The sequence below is a fragment of the Phyllostomus hastatus genome, unplaced genomic scaffold, assembly GCF_019186645.2.
Source record: "Phyllostomus hastatus isolate PE091 unplaced genomic scaffold, TTU_PhHast_1.1 phas_scaffold_317, whole genome shotgun sequence".
In the NCBI taxonomy this organism is placed as follows: Eukaryota; Metazoa; Chordata; class Mammalia; order Chiroptera; family Phyllostomidae; genus Phyllostomus; species Phyllostomus hastatus.
In genome coordinates, this window is record NW_025334023.1 from 6,268,261 (window position 1) to 6,291,418 (window position 23,158).

Genomic DNA, 23,158 nt, shown 5'->3' on the forward strand with positions numbered 1-23,158 from the left:
CACCTCTCAGTGGTTGGACCTCATGCACGTGGCGGGAGTCAGGAGACTGAGGACCCAGCTCCGACTCTGCCACACACCAGTGTGAGACCAGCTGCGGACAGGCCCCTTCCCCACCTTTGGCTCTCTACTCCCAAGTTGGGAGGACAAGCCCTGGCCTGCCTGCCAATCTCACTAGGCTGTCCTAACCCATGAATGAGATAAGGCTGTTCACTTGCATAAATGGCTCAGAGGAGTTGTTTTTATTGTGTCCGTACCTCTTGAGGAAGGAAAGAATAGTACAGAGAGAGGAAAACTTGAAACCGTGCCTAGCTGGGCTGGTTTTGGTATGTGGCTGGAATGTGTGTTAGGTCATTGGGAAGGTCAGTTATAGAGCAAGAAGAAAATGGATGTTTCCAGACTTCTGGCCTTGGCTTCTATCTCCAAGTCTAGACTAAAGATAATGCCAGAAAATGCCTGAGTCAATTTGTTTTCTTTTAAACAGGGTTTTGTTTTTCCTCTTCTTCCTGGCTTCTTTTTAGGGCCCTACAAAATCACTCCCCTTCCTTTCCACAATCACCCCCGGGAAGCCTGCCCAGCATACAAACACTCCTCCCGCCTTCTTGCAAAACTCTAGAACAGGAAGGGTCTGAGGGATTTCAGTTGAGGAGCCCTGCCCAGCCCAGCCATCAACGAGCAGTGATAACACGAGCAGGAAAGGGGCGGGTGGCGGGACTTTCTGGAAAAGATGACTGGCCAAATAATGACTGGTTCTCTTATCTCAATGCCCTTTTTATCCTTATCCTTTACCCCCAAAACCCTCACCCCAAGCCCAAGTGGGTCTCTGAACCCATAACGTGGTGGATGAAAGCACATGCCAGAGCCAGGATGGGCCCAAAGCCTGGCTCTGTTCACTCTGTGGCCTTGGGCAGGTGACACAAACCACTTTGACCCTCACTCATTCAACAGAGGGAATACATACTTTGCAGGGCTGCTGCAAGGACTGGAGATCATTTATGTAAACCATTAAGCCTAGTGCTCCACCATTCTTACTGCTCTTAATCTTGGAGTATGCATGGAACTGGTTGAGACCTGGAATTGGCCAAGAGAGATGGAATTTCTTTCTAAGCTAGAGTAGAAGTTTGGAAGGTAATTGTCACTGTTTTAACTACAGCTATACCCTGTGTAGATGTTATACGAAGAACGAGTAAGATCAAAAAGGACAATACTAAGTATAATAATTGCAGCTGCCATTTACTAAGCAGTCACTATGTATCTCTAAGTCTACCCCATGAGTGCTAGATAGTGTCACCTCTATTTATTTATTTATTTTAGGCAAAGAATGGAAGCTTCAAAAACGAGGGGGTAATTGAAGCTCAGAGACGTTAAAATGAGCCCCAAGGTCACACGGCCAGAAAATGGCATCGAGATCTGAAACAGATCTCACTATCTTTGAAGCCACTTCTTTTCACCTGTGTAGAGAAAGGAGTTCCCATGAGAACCTCCTGAGGGCTGATATTGGCCTTCTGGGAGGCAGAGTAACAGAATGAGGGTCCAAGGCATAGCTCTGCTGGCAGCTGGCTGAGTGACCCTGCGTGCCATTTCACCTCTGTGGGCCTCTATTTTCTCTATTGATAAAAGGAAGAACTCATATTAAGTCAGGGATACACGTAAAAGTTGTCTTTGGGAAATTTAAAAGAGCAGCTCCACATAAGACCTGAGTCATGTTTACACAGAGATTTAGATTAAAATCCACTAGTTTCGTGACTAACAATCCCTGGTTCTTCAGTCCAAGGCAGAGGTAGAAGGGTTAGGGTCAACTGAAATATCAAGGGCAAAGCGAGCTCTGAAAGCTAAATGAAAGAACAGATTCTTCCAAAAATTCTTCTCTGTATCATCAAAACTTTAAACTGGAAGCCATCCATGTTCTCGCTGGCCCTTTCCAGCCTACTCTGAAGGAACAGCGTGTTAACAGAAGGAGCCCTGATGCGGGTTCAGAAACACGGCCGTCCAGGTTCTGAGACTGTGTGCCACAGGGCCTCGGGGAAACTCCATCTCTTTGGATCTCATTTCTGTGCTGTAAAAAGACACAGGGGTTCTTTCGAGGAGCTGATGAGATGAAATATGGGTAAATAGTAATTATGAAATGCTCAATAAATGGTTGTTGACTTGGCACTTGTTCATTGCAAGGTTTATTTCTACAAGGGGAATAGTGTGAAATTCTAAGGGTTCTAAAGGGGAGAAGATAATTGATGAAATAATATTTTAAACCGTATAGGTATAGGGCTCTGTGCGGTGAGTGGTTCCTGTAGGAAGCTAATTGAAAAACAAGGATCAGAAGGGTGGAGAGTTCTGAAAACAAAAGCAAGCAGACAGGTGCTAAGGGGAAGACGGTATCAATAGCTCCAGGTCATTTTTAACTCACAGTCACAAGCCTGAAATTATTTAAGAAGGAAAATGTCCCTAAATCCTCTGGCACACATCATCATTACAGGAGTTATTCATATATTTAAGGCCAAACGCAGAATGGCCTCGCTTTACACAATAAATCACATAACATGGCAAACGGAAAAGACTCCAGAGTCCAATTGCTCATTTATCCCTGCTGCTGTCCCTAGCACCCGCCCCCCCCCCCCCCCCCCGCCCCGGAAACTCTCATTTACGCAGTTGGAGAAACTGCGGCCCAGAAAGGCGAGGCTACTGGTCCAAGGCCACATGTGCAGTGTGGGTCAGAGGTGAATCCTGGAAACCAAATTCGGATCTCCTAGTCTGGGCGTCTTCCTACTGTGACAAAAGAAAAATGGATCGATGTGAATAAAGATGCAATCTCCACAGTGCACGGTGGGTGGGGGGCAGTCAAGCCAGTAGATCCGATCACCACCAGGACACCAGCTGACAGGACTGTCATTTTGTTATGAGTTTACAGTGTTACTCACATTTGCCTGGTAAATAAGCATTTGCTGGATCAAACTACTAAAGACTAGTGTAAATAATTCCCCCAGTTTAAAAATATAAGTCTCCTAGTGTTTATAAAAACTATAAAGCAGAGGAAGAAAAAGGGGGAGGCACAGACAAGCAGTAACATGAAACCTCATGAGACCTTTCAGGGACTCTGCTTCCCTACCGCCTTCCGAGGAAGGATCTGAGAAATAACACCATCTCGGAGCTCTGGGAGCCAGGTCAGAACATCCTGACCTTGGCACACACGATCTCTCAGTATACTTTAGCAGAAATCGATTCTGCGAAGGGCACAGGGGAAAGAGAGTGAGAGGCTGTAGCTGTAGCTTTGAGGCACATCACAGTCCCTGGTCACCCAGCCTTACATAACCTTTTTTACCCCGGGGCATCTCAGAGACGAGGAAACTGAGGCCCTGAGCCAATGATGCCATGGCTTCCATCAGGTCTCTAGGTAGAAGAAAGCACACCTTCCTCTAAACCTTTTCCAGTACTTTGTTGTTTATTTTGTGTTGGGAATTCACAGATCTGTCATGCAAAAGGACTGTGAGCATTAGGAGTCAGGATCCGGACCATCTCTGTTCTCTGACAGGGTCTAGCACACTGCTCTGTGCCTAGTGAACTTCCGGATTACAACAAGATGTTCAATAAACACACCATGGCAGTAAATTCTGTCCGAATCTTTCCTCTTCAGGTGGGAAAAGTGAATGGATAGCTCCAGGAGCCAAATGTAAACTGTTCTTTAGGGTTGAAGGAACTGTTGTCACTTGGGAGGTTTTTCTGGGCCATGGGTGTTTCTGTTTTTGGACAGCCAGTCTATATTTAGCCATGCGTGGTCTGGTTCATTTGAGAGAGATCAGGTTACAGCTTTGTTCTCACCTTGCCCCCCCACACTCAGGGTGTACTTTACTTGTGACAGGCCTCACTCCTGTTCCTTTGACTGGAGATTGGGTTGGCTGTGTGGTCCCCTTCAAGGAGGTGATTTACATTTGGAATGAAGCACTCTTGTCATTTTTTGGGGTCATGAGCACTGATTGTGGGCCCTATGCTAGGAGCTGCAGGTCCATCAAAAAAGGGTGGATCTTGTCCTTGCTCTGTGAGCTTACATTGCAGTTGGAAAGTGCAAATTTATATTCAGGGCAGTACTTCTTCCTTCTCCCAAGGAACCTGGGGACCCATTGGTATTTCCACAGAAATCAGTCCATCTCGTTGGGACTGTAAGCTCACACGTAAATGATGCATTTGACCCTTGTGACCTTTCCATAAAAATATACCACTATATTTTTAAGCTAACCCACTATAGGAGGTGAGCTTCTCCCTCCTTTCACAGTGACTTTCACTAAGAGATAACTGGCAATCAGCGTGAAACACAAGTGTCAGACATTACAATGGTGGGAGTGTATCAAGAATCATTAGCAGCGGTGCTGACTACAAGTCCAATACCAGAAACCGCTCTAGTCTGGATGGGGAGGCTGGGATTCTGAGCGCTCCAGCCTGCCCAGGGACCTGCGAGCTCTGCAGCATGATCAGAAGCCGAACTGTGGCTTCAGGACAGGCAGCGTGGTACACAGAAAGGAACGTTGATATTTGGAAATGTGAATCTCAGTTTACTAGCTGTGGAACCTAGGGATGGTATTTAAATCCAAGAGTCCTAATTTGTAGAATTTGCACAACAGCTATGTGTAGGGTCGTCCTAGGGAGTAAAGAAACACCAAAAGCCCTGTGCATTAGTGCTCTGCAAGTGGGCGCTCTCTCTCAGCACTCCCCCGTGGGCGGTGACCTGGTGCGAGAGATCTTAAACTGACCTTCAGGGTTTGCCCAGAGCCAGGACAGGCCCCAGAGGGTGCAAATGGGCTCAGCAGGCCATTGTGCTGTGAGTCGAGGAGCCTGGTAGGACCCAACTTTCTAATTTGCTTTGGTGTCAATTAATTGTTTTAAAAGTCTGCTGGACTGTAACAGAGGTTCAACTGAGTCTATAGATCAGTCTGGGAAAACCGACATATTAATAACACTGAGTGTTCTACTTCACAATATGACATATCCCTCATTTACTGAGTCTTCTTTCATTTCCCCCAGGAAGGCTGGTCATTTTTACTGCAGAAATTTTCCATAGTATTTTTGGTTAAACTGATTCCTAAGTATTTTATTGTTTGATGCTATTGTAAAAGAAATTAAAAAACGTTATTTTCCATTTGTAGGCTGCTCTCAACAACTTTGACATTTATAACGGCCCTGAAAAGTTGTCAACACATTGATGTTTGCAAGTTCATTAAGTATATGAAGAGACTAAGACTCACATAAAATGCCGTACTCAATGTTATAGAGCTTGTAGGAAAAGTCCAAACCTGGATTCAGACTCAAGCTTTTTTCCCACAAAGCTGGCGGCCCATTCTATTATGCAGTTCTATGTGGGGCAGATGAGAAGTATATGCTTGTAAGTCACAAGAGCTACACAAATATCCAGTGGAATTTGGAAAGAAAACCATATGACTACGAAAGAAACCAATACCCAAAGAGATCTTACCTGATCACCCAACCTAAATTTTCTAGTCACTCCTTATCTCATTACCTTGTCTTACTTTCATTAAAGCATTTATTGTTACCATTTAAACATTTCACTTTTGATCTATCTCTTTCCACTAAATTATAAACTCTTTTAAGAGTCTGAACCTTACATGTCCCATTCATCACTAATGCTTCAGTGTGACAGCCATAAAAACATGCCTCTCAGATTTCCCGATGTGGGTAGCATGATGGACTCAGAGCCCTGGCTGCTGCTGCCTCTTTCCATGAGCTCTTCTCATCCAGTGACAGAGAATGGCAGGGGTGCTAATACAGTCCTGTTCCCACAAGATATACGACTCTATGGGAGCCCTGGGGCTTGAGAACGTCCACTGACCTGACTGAAACTGCCTTCCATGCACTGCCTTCTAATCCTCCTTCTGCCTTCTCTCCTTCACAGGTGTCAGACCTGCATCCCATGAAGGCTTTCCCACTTTCTCCCAATACATCGCCAGCATGCCTCAACTCATCTTGACAGCTGCTTCTCAGAGAAGCTGAACTAATATAGTTCTAAAACAGTACTTGATGAACAAATGGTTAGCCCAGGTTCATACTGTAGGTAAACTACTGCCCCAGAATCAGAACCCAGGTCTCTTCTCCCTCAGTCCAAAGAGTTTCCCTCTCAGAACACCAATCATTTGACAAATATGCTTTTGGTACCTTTATCCAGAGGGCCACTGCTCTGATGAATTTGAGGGGAAAATGCCTCTGCCAACGGCCAAGCCCCACAGCTGGTCTCCCAGCTCTGTTTATAATTATGTGGACTCTAGTGGGCGTGAAAACATCTGTCCTAGATTCTGAGAAAACTGAAGCTGTGGCTGAGGTCAACAGGGAAGAGCTGGCTTAGGCTGAAATTAAAGGCAGCAAGAGCTCTGTGTGATGCCCTCTTAAAGGGATGTAGGGAGAAGCAGTCACACTGGCAAAGCCAGAGAAGGTCATCACAAAAGAGCAGAGATGGCACTCTTTCCCAGGTCTATGTGTGTGAATGGAAGCTCCTGTACAGGTACTGTGACAGACCGAGGCAAGGAGCATGCCTAGAATTTCAGGGGATGGCATAACAGTTAAAAGCGTGGATTCTGGAGCCAGACTCTCTAGGTCTGAATCTCAGTTCCTTTACTTACTAGTTGTATCAATGAAGGGAAGTTATTGAACCTCTTTGTGCTTTAGTTTCCTCATCTGTAAAATGGGAATAATAATGGGTATCTACCTCATAGGATTGACTTAAGATGTGAGATATACTTAGAACACTGCTTTATACACAATTAGCTCTACACTATATGCTTTAAGTGAATTCTTATGAAATCTTCATAATAATCTTGTGAAGAATGTCTTGTTTCTAATTTACCAATGCAGAAACTGAGGCTCAGAAAAGTAAATTAATTTACCCAAGGCCATGTTTAGGTTGAACTCATCAGTGTTGTGGGTTCATGTATTTATAGAATTCCAAGACCCATGCTCTTTGTACTGAATAAGGCTTTTAGACCAGTATAGATATATAAAAACACTTCATAAATCATATGGCCCTGTTATCCAAGTATAAGATGGTATCATCATCAGTATCACCTGGAACACTAGCTAAAAGTCAAACAACCTGGGCTTAAATTCTATCCTCGCCTGTTAGCTGTATAATCTTGAGCAAATTAACTCTCTTCTCTTCATCTCTGGGTACTCTATCATAAAGAGTTTTGAACTAAACACTCTCCAAGGGCCCTTCAAGATTTAATATTCTAGAATTTTCTCATGCTATGAAATCTACTTCCTTCACTGTCTTAACTCTCTGGCTGCTATGAGTTGCCAGACACGAAGAGTTTTGTTCACAGCTCTCATCCACCAAAGGGTAAGAAGGTGGGGGACAAAGCGAACAACAAATGATAGATGTGCAGGTCATTGTCATACCCTGTCTCTTCAGCCTAGTTAGTGCATCATCCATTTTGAGAGCTTTTCTTTTTTTGTTTGTTTTTCATTGTACTTTATACCACTGTTTCAATGTACAGAGCTTTAGATCCTATGTCCTGTGAATAAGGTTGGAATATTTTTGAAGCTCCTTCTTTCCCCTCCTCAACAGTGAATATCTTAAACCAACACTATTTGGGAAAAAAGTTGGAATGTTTTAAATTGTAATTTTGTATAACTATCTCCAAAGTTACAAGCAAGCACTGTAGTTACACCACTGTTTGGATATTCGTTGGGCACCTACCACTCATCTCTACTACTGTGTTTCTACAAATGCGGTGGCAGAATGGTGAAAGCGTCATGTTCTTGCCCTTGAGCCTCTCACACGTCTCCTCCCCTCCCCAGTCTCTGAGTGCTAGCCTCCATGAAACTTCCAGTTCCCTAAGCCTCTGGGAACTTGAATAGCAGACCACGGAGAGGGCAGGAGAAACCTGAATTTTGAGATAATCAATGTATTAATAACCTGCTTGTGATAATCATTTCACAATGTATAAATACATCAAACCATCATGATGCACACTTTAAATGCATAGTTTTGTCAATTAGACCTCAATAAAGCTGGAAAAAATAAATATCTGTTATATACATTTCCATTTATGTAAAAAAGAGAGAGAGAGCTTGAAACTTGAAGTAATTGAGAAAAATCTTATATTGACCAGTTTTATCTTAAGTTGATTAGAACTTCAATTTCTATCACTCACCAGATGGGGCCTGATATTGAAGTTATACTCAGAAATTTAAAAATTATATTTTTCTTTTTTATGATAGCTATATCATGACATAGAACCAGGCATGGTCAGTTAAAAGCAGGTAAATCTCAGTGAACATGGAGGAGGCTGGGACTTAAAACTAGACACAGAGGGGGCAGACAGTCATCAGGAGAGTCCCAAGGGGAGCTTGGCGGAGAGAACATAAGCTGGAGAGCACAGCAAGGCTCAGAGGCTTCATGATACATGCTGGCACTTGTCCCTGGAACAGGACCTGGCCAAGACAGGTAGTCAGTGTGCTGAACGAGTGAGCACAGAAGTGGAAATTGGGCATTGCCTAGAAACGTGGGCAGAAGAGTCCACGAGGAGGAGGAAGCATGTTTAGAGAAAGCAGAAGCAGGTTTTCCCCAGAAATTCAAGCAGACAGGCCACTGCCAACCCAGAGGTGTGCCACTGGGCAGTGGGGCCCGGCCACCAGCCTAAGGCTTTGGGTTAAGACTGCAGTCTCTGAGAGGGGCCAAATGAAAGCAGGAGAGGGTCCAGTCCTAGGTGGAACTTGAGACCACAGGCAGGTTAATAGGGAAATGACTCGAGAACAGGAAAAGTAGGCAAAATCCCAGGGCTGACCCTATCTCACACACAAGGCTAGGGCCAGAATTGAACAAAACAGGACAAAGGATCCTAAATCACTGACTATGCTGGGGTACAGGGTGGACTTGAACCTGAAGGGAGAATTCAAGGGCCTCTGGCTGTGAGCATGGAAACAGAGGCTTGGGACCAGGTGCTCCTGACACCAACACAACCTCTGGATCACTGTTGCCCCAACTCTTCCATTTTACACATGTGTAAAACACTTTCTCTTTGTTTATTTACTTATGCATTTTTAAAAACTGACACACAAGGTTAACAATTTTAATGATGTCAAATATGGAAAGTCTCTTACCTACTATGACTCATTTCACTCACACACGAACACTTTAATGTGAACGCGTATACAGAGAGAAACTGAATAAAGGAAAGTTTTAAATCTGACTACATTTAGCTTTATGAAGACTGACTATATGTTCCTCATGTTTTGCATTTTTGTTGTGGACTGAGGAAGACTTTCATGGCTCAGCACTGGTCTGTGGGTCCTTGTTTTGAAATATCTGCCACAGATCAATGTTTTCACACTGCGTTCCAGCCTCCCCAGGCCACCCTGGGAGAGGGGGAGTGGCACGTCACCGGGGTCTGGCTCTCTCCCCTGCAGTATTCACAGTAGCTCCCTCTCACCTGTTTCATGCATTGTGTTCCATGGAAGATTTGGTTAATAATCTTGATGCAAAAAAAAAAGTTTCAAAATGACTCTTGGTTCCCAAGCTCCTACTTTACTATGGAAGAAACTGAGGACTACACAGTGAATCAGTAACAAAGCTGAAATTAAAAACCAGAACTTTGACTCACGATTCAAATCCTAGTGAGACATGACCACACCCACTGATTCTGTCAAGTTTAGAATCGTACGTGGGGCTGTATGTGGCTGCTTGTATGATAACGGTCAAGATCTTCAGAGGTCCAAGATGACCTTACCGCTAGATTCAAAGTCCTAATTTTATCTCTACCCCAAAATTAGAGTTATACTGGGCTTTAGAGTCTCGGCTGGGACCCATGCATCAATGATTTTTTACTTTCGTTCACTAGAGATAATTAGAAGCAGTCGAAAACAAAAGAAGGGGGGGTTGCCTCTCCAGAGATGTTTGGGAGCTATCCAAAGCTGCTGGTGTTGAGGAGCTGGAATGAGATGCTTGCATCTCCAACAGTCTGTGGACTTGGCAGGTAACACTAGACTCCATCTCTCCTGGCTGGCTGGGGTGGTGAGGGGTGTGTGTGTCTGGTGTAGAAGAGAGAGCAGGAAGAAGCATCAAGGCTTAGGACAAAGGAAGGAAGATCAGGTTTCTCTCTGTCTCCTTTTCTCCTCCAGAGGGTCTGGACTTCCCTGCAGATCGGGACTGTAGCCTGTTCCAGGGCAATGCAGAAGGATCTGTGGGATTTTATGGAGTTCATGTCCCAACTCAAAGCTTATTCTCAGGGTGACCAGACCCAGCTGTAGACAAAAACAACAATGGACAAACAGAAGATTGAGGAGGAAGGCCTGTTATTTCAGGGTTATTTCAAATAACATTTTTTTTTTCTAAAAAGGCATGAGGATTTCAGATCTGGCTGGAAACTGGTCTGGATGTTTATTTTCCTCATTGTCTCAGTGGAAAAAAAGGGTGGGTGATTCAGACAGCAGCCTCCGCCTTTGGGCTGGGGCCCTGGGTCTGTCTCCACTCTGTTCTTTGCTCCTCAGGGGACCAGTGTCAGACTGGGGAGAAGTGGCACATTACCTCCCACATTTGCTCTAAGCTTCCAGCAAGCATCGCCCAGAGGAGAGATCAAAGATCAGTTTTGAAAGAGCAAAAGGTAGGAGGAGGAAACCAGTAAAGAAAAGGTCCTCCCAGGGATGAGGAGAGAGAAGAAAGGGCAAGGCCTCCAAGGAAAGCTTCTTTCCTCCCCGCCCTCCTCCACTCCCAGCATCTGCCCTGGCTCTCCCACTCTCTGCACTGGGGGAAGGGCCAAGGTCACCAGGAGGCATCTGCGGGGACTGCCTGGCTCCATCACAGCCCTCCCAGCTGCCAGAACTCCAGCTGGAGTAAGGGGTCCTGACCTTTAAGCACCACTCATTCTCTCTAGAGAGGAAGGAGCTGTTTGTAGACCTCTGATAACATTCTCCCACTGGAGGCTGAAGATCTACCCCAAAGCGTTCCTATGGATATCACTTGATCCCAGATGGGATCCAGGAACTAACATAACTCTGCTGTTGAGTTACTCAGAAGACTTGTGGATTTCTAGAAGTTTAAATATTTATGAAACATTTAAGAGGGGGAGGACAGCCTCACCAAAAATTTTAGGAGAGAAAAGGTGGGGAAAAGATAAAGAACAATTGGTTGGAACTCTGAGAAGCCTCCTGGCCACAGAGTTAGACCTGTGGCTGCTGTGAAATCCCGGCCAGGGAGTTCGATATAAGGGAAGAAGAAAATAATAGTCAGGATATGGAGGAGGCGCTGGCCCTCTTTCAAAATCTTCAAGAGACACAAACAGGGCCCTGGTGACCTAGTCCCTGAGTGCTACTCTATGTACTTTGTGGCTGTTCGAAGATGGATCATGTTGTCTTGCTAATTTAGCCTTCAGAATTTAATGCTAATGTTTAGATAGCACTTTACTTCCTAAATGGTTAGTTGTCAGTGATTTATAAACTTCTTGCTTCTCCTCACTGGCTATTTTGTGACTTACACTCATGCAGCCGTGGTAAACAGGTCTGTGAAACCAAGTTAGAACACAGGAGAAAGAGGCAGAGCACCAAGCCTGGGGATGGAGCTGAAGGCTTGGATGTCAGACCTGGCAACACAGCTTTCTGGCACTGCCATTTGGTATCTTTCACACTCAGCTCCTCACTTGTGCAGTAGGAATAACGCCAGCAGCCCTGCCTATCTTATTTTGTTTCTTCATACTCAAAGGAGACTGCCTAAGTGTTTTTAGACTGTTAAATTCTCTAAAAACAATAGATACTTAAATCATATCTGGTTCACCTTGACCTACTAATATAAAAATCATCACTATCACCACAACCACTACATGGCAAAGAGTGCAACAAGCTGCTACTGTTCACGCTGTGTACCTACACATGGTCCTAGCTTCCTCCCAACTACTCAGAGAGAATGAGAGAGAGCATCACTTCCACTTCGCAGATGACAAAACTCCAAAGAGATAAAGTTACTTATTTAACATCATACAGCCACTATATGGCAGGGCTAGGACTCAAGTGCAGCTAGCTTGCCTTTCAGAGTCCATGTGAGAGCAGCTGTGCAGGCCCTGGAATAGATACTGAATAAATGAAGGAGGGAGGGGATGAAAGGGAAGAAGTCCTTGGCTGAGAGGATTCAAAGGGGTGATGGCTTTCCCAACAGTGGATGACTCCTGAGCCCATGAATAATTCATCACAGCTCTGTTCTGAGAGCTGGTTCTTTTTGTGTGTGGTACATCTGGTCAGGGACAGCTGCCCACAACTGGGCCACAAATGTGAGGACCTGGCCCTGCCTGCTCCTCATGAACACAGCTCAGGGCTGCCTTCTGCTTGCTTACTCTGGGGACTGAAGGATATTCTGATTCCCAGAGGAAGGTGGATTATTAATTTTACTTATGCATGTGTGCATGTGCACACAGACAGCAAAGAAGCAAAAAACAAACTCCACACATATGATATGAAAGCTTGATATTCATCCTTAGAATTGCTTTTCCTTCCTGAGCATCACCCCTGGTTTCCTGTTGGAAAGGGATCTCTCTACCAGGAGGTTGTTTTCTCCACCCTTATGTCGATATTCAGACTGTTTTACTCTTGGTCTGGTCTTGATCCTAGACAGGTTTTATTCCAGGCATTTCTGGCTGGAAGATGTGAGGAACTGGAGGGTGGCATCAGAAAGAAGAAGCTGGGAGTGGCAAGAAGGATTTAAAAAAAGACTCCATCTGCCACAGAACCTCTTCCAGCTGAAAGTGAAAAACAGAAGGTTTTTTTTTTTAATGGGTCCCACTGCAACCCTTAAAAAAAGAAAGAAAAAGGGAGTAATTTGCTTGAAGGAGGGTCCCCGTAGGAAGAAATCTATACAGGACCAAGCAGCACACAGTGCTACTGCATTGCGCAGCTGCAGGGGATATGTCTATATGGAATACAATGTGAACGACCCTTTGGGAAATAGGAAACCTGAGGTGCTCAGCCAGCAGGTCTAAGGTCTGTCCTGATGAGCCCACAGAGAATCAGAAGCACTAGGTGAAAAGAGAATTTTATCTCTGTTTGGCAAAAGGAAACCAAGACTTAAGTGACTTGTTCACATAAGAGTTGTGATTTAAACTCAGACGTCCTTGCCCCCAGTCTACAGATTCACAGATAGAGCCTGATGACTGGGTTAAAGCTCTAGAAATTACACAATTCTTGGGATATTCCAGTCCTACAATGTGAGCAGTATGGGCTGGAGAGAAGGGAAGCCTGGGTCAGTTGGTGGAAGGGGTCAGAGGGTGCTTCTTGTCCAAGTGCCCAAAGAGGCACAACTATGTGAGCGTGGTTCTGGCAGATGTCCGCATCTCAGGAAGTGGGGAGAAAGAAACAACAGATTATAATGGAAAGTCAGGCCTGGGTTAGATAAGAATCTGGCCTCAGTCATTTCTAGCTGTGTGACCCTGGGTCAAAATCATTGCTACCTCAAAGTTTACTGTAAACTTTGAGTGGGGATTTATGTAAAATCCCTACTTTACATAAGGTAGATACTCAATACCTAGCTGCTATTGTTTCTTTTTGTGGCCACCTAGCATTAGGCATCAGTGCAGGGTGCTCCTCCTACAGCCAAGGCAGGAGAGTGGACAGAGAAGAGCTTCATTCCTGGAGCACTAGGTGGGGAAGAAAAAGCACTTGATTTCCATATTTTAAAACAAAGGAAACACAGTGGAAAAAAGTGATTGAATGAAATACTGTACTTGAGTGAAAGCAGGTAGTTAAATGTTAACTTCCCGCTTTTCTTCAGATCCTGACTCTCAGCTAAAAACAAACAAACAAACAAACAAACAAAAATCCCAACACTGACCTGGGTGATTAAGCTCTAATTCCTTACCTAAGGGTTTTATGGATGTAATTCACTTTTAAGAAAATCTCTAAATTAAAACATTACCCATCTGTGGCTGAATCTTTTAACATACCAGCTTCTCCTAGGACAGGGAAGAAAAGTCTATGATCTCACAAAGAATCTTAAGCCTCATAGAGAACTAATCTCCTTGCTCTGGTAATTAAACCACTAGACAGCTAATAAAATAATCTACATTCAAAAGTTAAAGGTTTAAGGGAATATATCTTTTAATAGGCAAAGCTGTTGAAAAAATACTGGCTCCATTATCTGTCATGCCCTTCGCACTTCCCTCCCTTCCTTTCCTCACGGAGCTTGTGTTTCCCGGGCTGCATCTCCATCCTTGGTGAGGCCTCTCTTACCACACTCCCCTGTAACTGTTTATATGTCAGCCCCTCCTCCCCAATAAACTATGACATATGAGCACTGGCACCCTATTGTTCATCTCTGTAGCCTCAGTGGTTATGACAAGGACACAGAGTAAGTAAGGGCTCTGGAAAGGTTAGCTGAATGAATGAGTGAATGAGCAATGTATGAATGAACAAATGAATCTTCCAGCCAAAGAAAGCAAGCCCAGATAATGTGGTTCTACATATCTGTATTTGTGTTGCACTTAAACTCTATCTAGTAGCTATAAAGATCCAGACAATAACTATTTAAGTGATTAAAAAATATATTTGCACCAAGAGTAATTTATTTTCTGGTTACTTTCCCCCCAAATCATACCTATTTCCTAAAAAGCTGAGGTATTCCTTGAACCCATTTCTCACATTTATGAAAGCCATGACATTAGGAGGTCTATAGGGGTTTCCCCCGCTTTTTAATTCCATTCTTACTTTCTCCCCCTTTTTCAATGAGCGCTTTATTCCTTCACCAGGAATAAAATGAAGGGAAAAAAACAAAAACAAAATCCATGAAGCCTATACATGACAAATATTTGAGGAAAACAGAATATTTCACACATAAATCAAAGATTATACCAAAGCATAAGAGTAAAATGGGGGCGCATAATCCCTCCTCAAGGGAAGATAAAAATCAGAGCTCCTACCTAAGGCAGGACATCTAGTCCAGACTCAGCTGACTACATAATTCACAGAGCCTGGTGCACAGGGAGATTGCCAGGCTCCTTATTCAAAAACTAAAAACTTCAACACAAATAAATGAAACAATAGCTTGTGTTCATAAACTGGAAGAATCAATATTGTTAAAGTGTCCATATTACCCAAAGCCATCTATAGATTCTGTGCAAACCCTATCGAGATTCTAAAGATATTCTTTTTTACAGAAATAGAATAAAATAATCCTAAAATTCATTTGGAATCACAAAAGATCCCACATAGCCAAAGCAATCCTGAGAAAGAAGAACAAAGTTGGAACTATCATACTTCCTGATTTCAAATTATATTACAAAGCTAGAGTAATCAAAACAGTATGATGCTGGCGTAAAAACAGATATACAGACCAATGGAACAGAACAAAAAATTCCAACATATATGGTAAGCTAATATTTGACAAGAGAGCCAAGAATACTCAACAGGGAAAAGATAATCTCTTTTATGAATGGTGCTGGGAAAACTGGATATTCACTTACAGAAGAATAAAATTGGATCCTTATCTTATGCCACACAGAAAAATGAACTCAAAATGGATTACAGATGTAAATGTAAGAACCCCAAACCATAAAACTCCTAAAAGAAAACAGAGAAAAGTTCCTCGATATTGGTCTTGGTAATTATCATTATTTTTTTGATATGACACCAAAAGGAAAAACAACAGCAAAAATCAATAACTGGGACTATGTTAAAAAAAAAAGCTTGTGCAGAGAAAAGAAGCCATCAACAAAATGAAAAGACAGCCTAAGGAATGAGAGAAAATATCTTTAAACTACATACTTGATAAAGGGTTAATATCCAAAATGTATAAGGAATTCATAAAGCTTAATAGCAAACAATAATGACGACGACGACAACAACAACAACAACAACAACAACAACAACAACAACAACAACAACAAACTGATTACAAAATGGGCAAAGAACCTGAATGGACATTTTTCCAAAGACGATATTCAAATGACCAACAGTTACCTGAAAAGATACTCAACATTGTTAATCATCAGGGAACTGCAAATCAAATCAAAACCACGATGAGGGATCACCTCTCACCTGTTAAATGGCTATTAGCAAAAAGACAAGAGGTAAGTGCTAGCAAGGACGTGGAGGAAAGGGAACCAATCCCTGTGCATTGTTGGTGGGAATATAAACTGGTACAGCTGCTATGGAAAACAGTATGGATGTTCCTCAAAAAATTAAAAATAGAACTATCATATGATCCATCAATTCTACTTCTGGGTATATGTCTGAAGGAATCGAAATCACTATCTCGAACAGACGTCTGCATCCCCATGTTCACTGCAGCATTATTTACAATGGCCAAGACATGGCAAAAACCCGTGTCTACTGATGAATGAATTGATGAAGATGTGACACACACACACACACACACACACACACACACACACACAGGGTGGGGCAAAAGTAGGTTTACAGTTGGGAGTACATGAGTTTATTCTTGTATTATTATTTGCTATTATATTATTTTCCATGTGAACAACTGTAAACCTATTTTTGCCACTACCCTGTGTATATATAATATGAAATATTATTCAGCCATAAAAAATCCTGCCATTTGCAACAACATGGATGAATCTTGAAGTTACTAAGTGCAATAAACCAGACAGAGAAAAAAATGCTGTATAATCTCACTTATATGTGGAATCTAAACAAATTAAACTCATAGGAACAAGAGCCCATTGGTGGTTGCCAGGGGTAGGGGTGAGGGAAAGGGTGAGGTTCAAAGGGTACAAACTTCCAAGTATCCTTTGATGATGAATAAATCCTGGAGATTTAATATACACCATGGTGACTATAGTTAACAATAATTTATATTAGAAAGATGCTAAGAAGAGTAGACCTTGAAAGTTCTCATCACACAACACACACACACACACAAATTGTAACCATGTGAGGTGACAGATGTGTTAACTGATGTTATTATGGTAAACATTTTGCAATGTAAACAGATGACAAATCATCACATTGTATATCTTAAACAATTTTTTTAAAATTAAGAGAACTTCAAGATGGTGATAGTAGAGCATTAAAGTAAGTGTGGGCCCTGTGAAATTGCACAGGTCACCTGCCAATAAAGTGGGCCCCAAACCTAGGGGTGCCCAAACTTGGCTGGTTGTCAGAATCACCTGAGGAACTTGAAAAAATAAACAGATATAATTCATAAACCACAAATTTTACTATTTTGCAGTGCAAAATTCAGTAGTTTTTAGTATATTCACAAAATTTACAACCATCACTACTATCTAATTCCAGAACATTTTATCACCCCAAAAGCAACCACATACTCATTAGCAGCCACACCCCATTTCCCTACTCTCAATCACCACCCTGCCTCCTGCTCCACGTCTTTGCCGGGTCTGGACCTTTTGCAGTTGTCCAGTGGTTCCAGGACATTGGCTCCAGGACCGCCAGCCAATCAATACCAACACCCACTCAAGTTCCTTGTATAAAATGGCATCGTTTTTGCATATAACCCATGCACACCCTCTTATATAATTTAAATCACCTCAAGATTACTTATAATGCCAAATACAATGTTAGGTGCTATGTAAACAGTTGTTACACTGTACTGTTCAGGGAATAATGATAGGGAAAGGTCTGTATATGTTCAGTACAGATGCAATCATTAGCCATTGTTGGCCTAACTACATGGTACATGTCAGCAACAATGTAACTTTCTTCATTTCACTCCATGGTTGGTTGAATCTGTGGAGGCAGAACCTGTGGACTCAGAGGGCTGACTGTGAATCATACCATAAACTATGTGATTCTTTGTGTCTTCTTTCATTTAGCATAATGCTTGAAAGGTTCATCTGTATTGTAGAATGAATCAGCACCTTTTATCTATTGATGGACATTTGCATTTCTACTTTTCCGTTATCATAAACAGTGCTGCTATGAATATCTGTGCACAAGTTTTTGCATGAACATATGTTTTCATTTCTCTTGAGTATATGCCTCAGAGTGGAATTGCTGGGTCATACAGGTTTAACTTTTTGAACAACTGCTGCACTGTTTCTGTAGTAAGTGTATCATTTTACATCCCCACCAGCAATGTATGAGGTGGGATGTATGGGCAATGTATGTTTTTCACATCCTTGGCAACATCTGCCATTGTCTATACTTTCAACTATAGATATGCTCATGAGTATGAAGTGGTCTCTCACTGTGGTTTTGATTTGTATTTTCCTAATGGCTAGTGATGTTCAGCATCTTTCCATGCATTCATTGGCTATCTGTTTATCATTTATTTAGAGCCTTTGGCCATTTTTTAAAACATTATGTTTATTTTAATTTATTGATCTTAGAGACAGAGAAGAAAGGAGAGAGAGAGATTGAGCTCTGACTGGGGATTGAACCTGCAACCCTGGAGTGTTGGGACATGCTCTAACCAACTAAGCTATCCAGGCAGGGCCAGATCCTTTGCCCATTTTTAAATGGAGTTATGTTTGTTGTTGTTGTTGAGATATGAGTCTTTATATATTCTAGATGCTAGCTCCTTTTCAGTTATATGATTTGGAAATATTCTGTCCTATTTTGTAGGAGAAACTTAAAAAAATGATTGATTCTTCAATCCTAAATCAAATCTACTGAATCAGACCTCTAAGTTAAAAGAAAAAAGTTTTTGATGATCCACCAGGTTTGGGAATGAATAATCCAGACTAGTGCTTCTCAAATTTTAAAGTGCATGCCAATCACCTGGTGATCCTAATAAAATGTGGATTCTGAGGGAAGCAGAAAATCACCCTAGAATACCACAGTAATAATTGTTGCAAACATGATTCATTGTTGGGTAATAAAATTAGTGAGCAAAAACTTGAGGAGAGATAGGGTATTTACATACCATTAAGCTATTCCTCCCAAAATATTTATTAGAAAAGATAGTAGCTTTACAGTGGCGAAACCTGGCAGACATTACCTTTACCAAGTGCTCAAGGTACCATCGCCAGTAATAAGACATATAACATCACGTGTCCCCGTTACAACGTACTTGGAAAGACACATCGCCTCTGTAGTAACGCCGTCTCCCCAAAATTGGTGACATCAATGTAATCATGAGAAAACACTAGATGAACTCAGACTGAGGGACATTCTACAAAACATCTAACCAGTACTCTATAAAGGTGTCAAGGTCAAAAAAGACAAAGACTGGGGAACTGTTACAGATTGGAGGACACTCAGAGACATGACCTCTAAATCTAATGTGGCATCCTGGACTGAATTCTGGACAGAATAAAGACATTGGTGAAAAACAGGTGATATCCAAATAAACTGTGGTTTTGTTGACAATATTGTACCAATCAATGTTAATTGCTCAGTTTGGATAATTGTACCATGATTGAGATGTTAGTTTTCACATTAGAAAAAGATGACAGAAAGGGATATAGACATTTTCTGTCCAATTTTTCAATTTCCTGCAAGTCTACAATTATTTCAAAATAAGAAGTTTGAAAAATATGCAGATACTGATTCTCTAAGTCTGGGTGGAAGTCTTCTGCCTTTCTAACAAGTCCCCAAAGAAGCTGCTGCTGCTGGTCCACCAACCCCACTCTGAGGAAGGGCCTGTCTGTCTGTCTGTATGTATGTATTCACATCCTCACTTGAGGACATATCCACTGATTTCAGACAAAGAGGGAGGGAGGGAGGGATGAGTGACAGAGAGAAACAGACAGACAGACATCAATGTGAGAGAAACACTGGTCGTTAGGCTATCTTACGCAGTTTCACAGCGCCCCTTCTGATCAAGGTCTGTGTTTGTTTTCATACCTGTGCTCTCCTCAGCCTGATTGAAACCACAGATCTGACAGATGCTGTGGACCCACTTATTCATGTCCTCCTCTGTCTCGGCCACCAGGTAAAAGGTACGCTCGCTGGTCTTGATGTCGAATACAAAACTATCCTGCAGCTCCTTCTTGTTGAAGGTCAGGCCTGCATCCACCTGCTCACAGAAGTTGAGGTTGATGATACGCAGGGGCTTCTTAGAGTGATCATTCTTGTAGTATTCCAGAACATCTGGGTCACCGCTCATCCGGCCACTCCGCAGGATGAACCAGCGTTTCTTCCAGGCCTGAATAGGAAGAAGTAAGAAGAGGGGAAAAAAGTCATTAGCTCTTTCCAAGCTTTTCACGTGCCCTCAGATTATCACTAGGTTGAGCATGAGGACAGTTGCACCTGCAGGCTGAACATGGCCTCTACCTCTCATGTTGCCCCAGAGTTTCAGAAACAGGGGGTGATTCTAGAATGCAGGTTAGTGCAGCATTTCACTACAGAAACAGGGTTTTAGTACTATGAAATGAATTGTGGCATTCCCACTTTTTAGATCAGGAACTTAGATGAGGACTAAAACATTTTAGAGCAGTTATTCCACTAGTCTAGAATGCAGACTCAAACTCATGGTACTTTTAGTCAGAGCGGAGCTTGCAAAAATCTCAGTTTATGGAAGCAGACCCCCACAAAGACATGGTGAATTGAAGCAACAATGTCACACACAGCCAAGAGCAGAAAAACAAGTTTCCTAACTTTTAGCACATCATGCCTTTTACCAAATCATGTTGCCTTGAAACAATCATATAGAAACCCTTCTAAAACTTGTCTGAAGCACATAATTTTAGGATTTTTCCTATCTCATTCACTGCTATACCCCCATTACTCATAGTAGAACCTAGCACATACTAAGCACCCAATATATATTACTGAATGAAGAAATGCCTTTCATCATTCCAGACTATAGAATTTAACACTTGATTACATATTACCTACGCTGTCTTCTACAGACCATCTCTTCAACAAGACTGAGTGATCTGTGAGCAGACACCACACAGAGTGGTGAAAATATGTTAGGTAGAACAGACAGCCGCCTTGGGTTGAGTCTATGCTTTACCACTGACTTGCTGTGTGATTTTAGATAAAGTCGTCTTTGGATCTTGTTTCACTTATACAATGATAATCAACATCACCACCACCACCACCACACCACCTCTTACCTACCATTATGGGTTTTATTACGGAAATTCACCCAAAGCATTTTGTTTACAACCCAAAAGCACTTCCAACGCCAACAACTTGATAATTATCATAATTCTTTAGAGCTTTAGGACCTTCACTCCATTGATCCTACCATCTTTTCTCTCTCACCTTCTGTTGCTATCCTTACCTCCCTCCTTACCTGACTTTGTTTCTGATCCTTCATCATAATCACTCCTTTGCTTCTTTCTCCATTCCTCTTATTTAGCTGGGAAAACCACACCTCTGGATAAGTCTAAGGCTTTGCCTGTTCCCACTCAGCTGTGCATAGCTGGAGAAAACAGTACAACCATGCTGACTGGTCTTGCTTTAACCTCAAGTGGACCCTCATGCTGCCCAACAACTCTACGACATTTACATAGTCCATGGCTTTCTCCTGCTCTTTGACAACAATCTCTGAACTTTTCTCTTTTGAAAACTTCAACACTTCCATTCCTTTGTTTCTTATTTCATGAGAACACATAAGCAGTCAAGCAATCAAAGGAGAACTTACACAGGTTCCATCACCACATTTACCAACCTGCCTGCATCTGCAGCCAGGTAGCCTGTTACTAGGGAGCGTGGACAGTTCGTCCAATCTAAGGCATCCTTTTCCACTTGTGCATCTCCTTTCACCTACAAGGGAACATCACGTTAACCACGCTCCCCCTCCCTGAAATCACTGCATTCCCCCTCCCTACTAGGATCATTCCCATCAGGACACCAATGTCCCCCATCTTAGGGGGAAAAAAAATAAAAAACTTGACTTGATCTCCATTCTCCTCCAACTATGGTCCAGTTTTTCTGTGTTTTATAATAAGACCTCAAAGAGTTTTCCATACTACTGATCTTGGTTTCCTCTCCTCCTATTCCTTTTGTTTGTTTGTTTGCTTGAAGGCAATCTCATCAGGCTGCCCCCTACTGCCACCATTAAAATATAATTCAACAAAGGTCCCGAAGACTCCAAGCTGCTAAATCAACTCTTGAGCCTTGCTTGATTTCTCAGCAACGTCACATAGCAGTTTATTATTCCAACCCCTTTCTTCACTGGGCTTCAGTGTTTACTCTCCATCTTCCTCCTATCTGCCAGGCCTCTCTCTTTCCATCTCCAGAGCAGATTCCTTATCTCTCTGACCCAATACTCTGTTCTTCTAACTCTTCTTTTTCTATACCCCCTCCTTAGGTTATTTTATTCAGTTTCACAGCTTGAAGAGTCATCTAATTGTTGTAATTCTCAAGTTTACATCTCCAGCCCAGACTCAACTATTGAACTCCAGAGTCTTATATACAACTCTTCATTAATAGGTATCTCAAATGTGCTCAAAACTGAGCTCTTGATTTCCTCCAGTTTCATCTTTCCTGTAATGTTCCCCATCTTAGACCAAAAGTCTTGATGTAACCAACTCCTTTCTTTCACATTCCACATCAAGTCCAACAGCAAATCCCATAGGTTCAAACAGTTCAAGATCTATCTACAGTCTGGCCACTTCTCTTACCTCCACTGTTATCAACTGGATTTAGTCCACTGTTTTGTAGTCTTTCTGCTTCCTCCCTCCTGCCATTCTTCACCTTGCCCATTCTGTGCGAGCCACACTGGCCTTAAACACGAGCCACCCTTTTTAGTCTCAGGTTCTTTGCTCTACTTGCTCCCTTTGCCTGTAATAATCCTCCCTCGGATATTCCCATTGCTTATTCTCTCCTTCAAGTCTTTATTTAAATGCCACCTTATCGAAGAGGACATTTCTGACTACTCAACTGTCATACTCTTCCCTCTTACTCTGCTATCCTGACCTCCTAGCACTTACACCACCTAAAATATCGTATTTCTGTTGTCTGCACCCACCTCCCACAATGTAAACTCCATGTGTGCAAGGTTTTTTTTTCTTTGTTTGTTTGTTTTAAATCCCATGCTGCATCCTCAGTGTTTAGAACAGTACCTGGCACATAACTGGCTATCGATAAATATGTATTGAATTAATTAATGAGTCATTTTCTTACATGAATTCCTTACTGCATCTAGTAGTTCATAGGGATAGAACTGAAACCTAATAATCCTTCAAGAAAAATGAGGATTAGGGTGTAGTCAGACAGGATAGAGCTAAGGAAAATAAAAATAAGTACTATTTATTTAGTCATTTAAAGTCATGCTCAGACCACTGCTTATAGAACTCTGTGTGCTGCA

The 23,158-nt window shown here is 42.4% G+C and overlaps 1 protein-coding gene across 2 annotated transcripts in view; it reads right to left on the bottom strand.

Moving 5' to 3' along the window:
- GAB2 (GRB2 associated binding protein 2) overlaps positions 1–23,158 on the bottom strand; it is a 177,127-nt gene that overhangs the window by 31,602 nt on the left and 122,367 nt on the right. For both annotated transcript variants that reach the window (XM_045817954.1, XM_045817953.1), the window contains exon 2: positions 19,741–20,041. In XM_045817954.1, the coding sequence (XP_045673910.1) occupies positions 19,741–20,041 (301 nt within the window). The remainder of the gene's footprint in view (positions 1–19,740; positions 20,042–23,158) is intronic.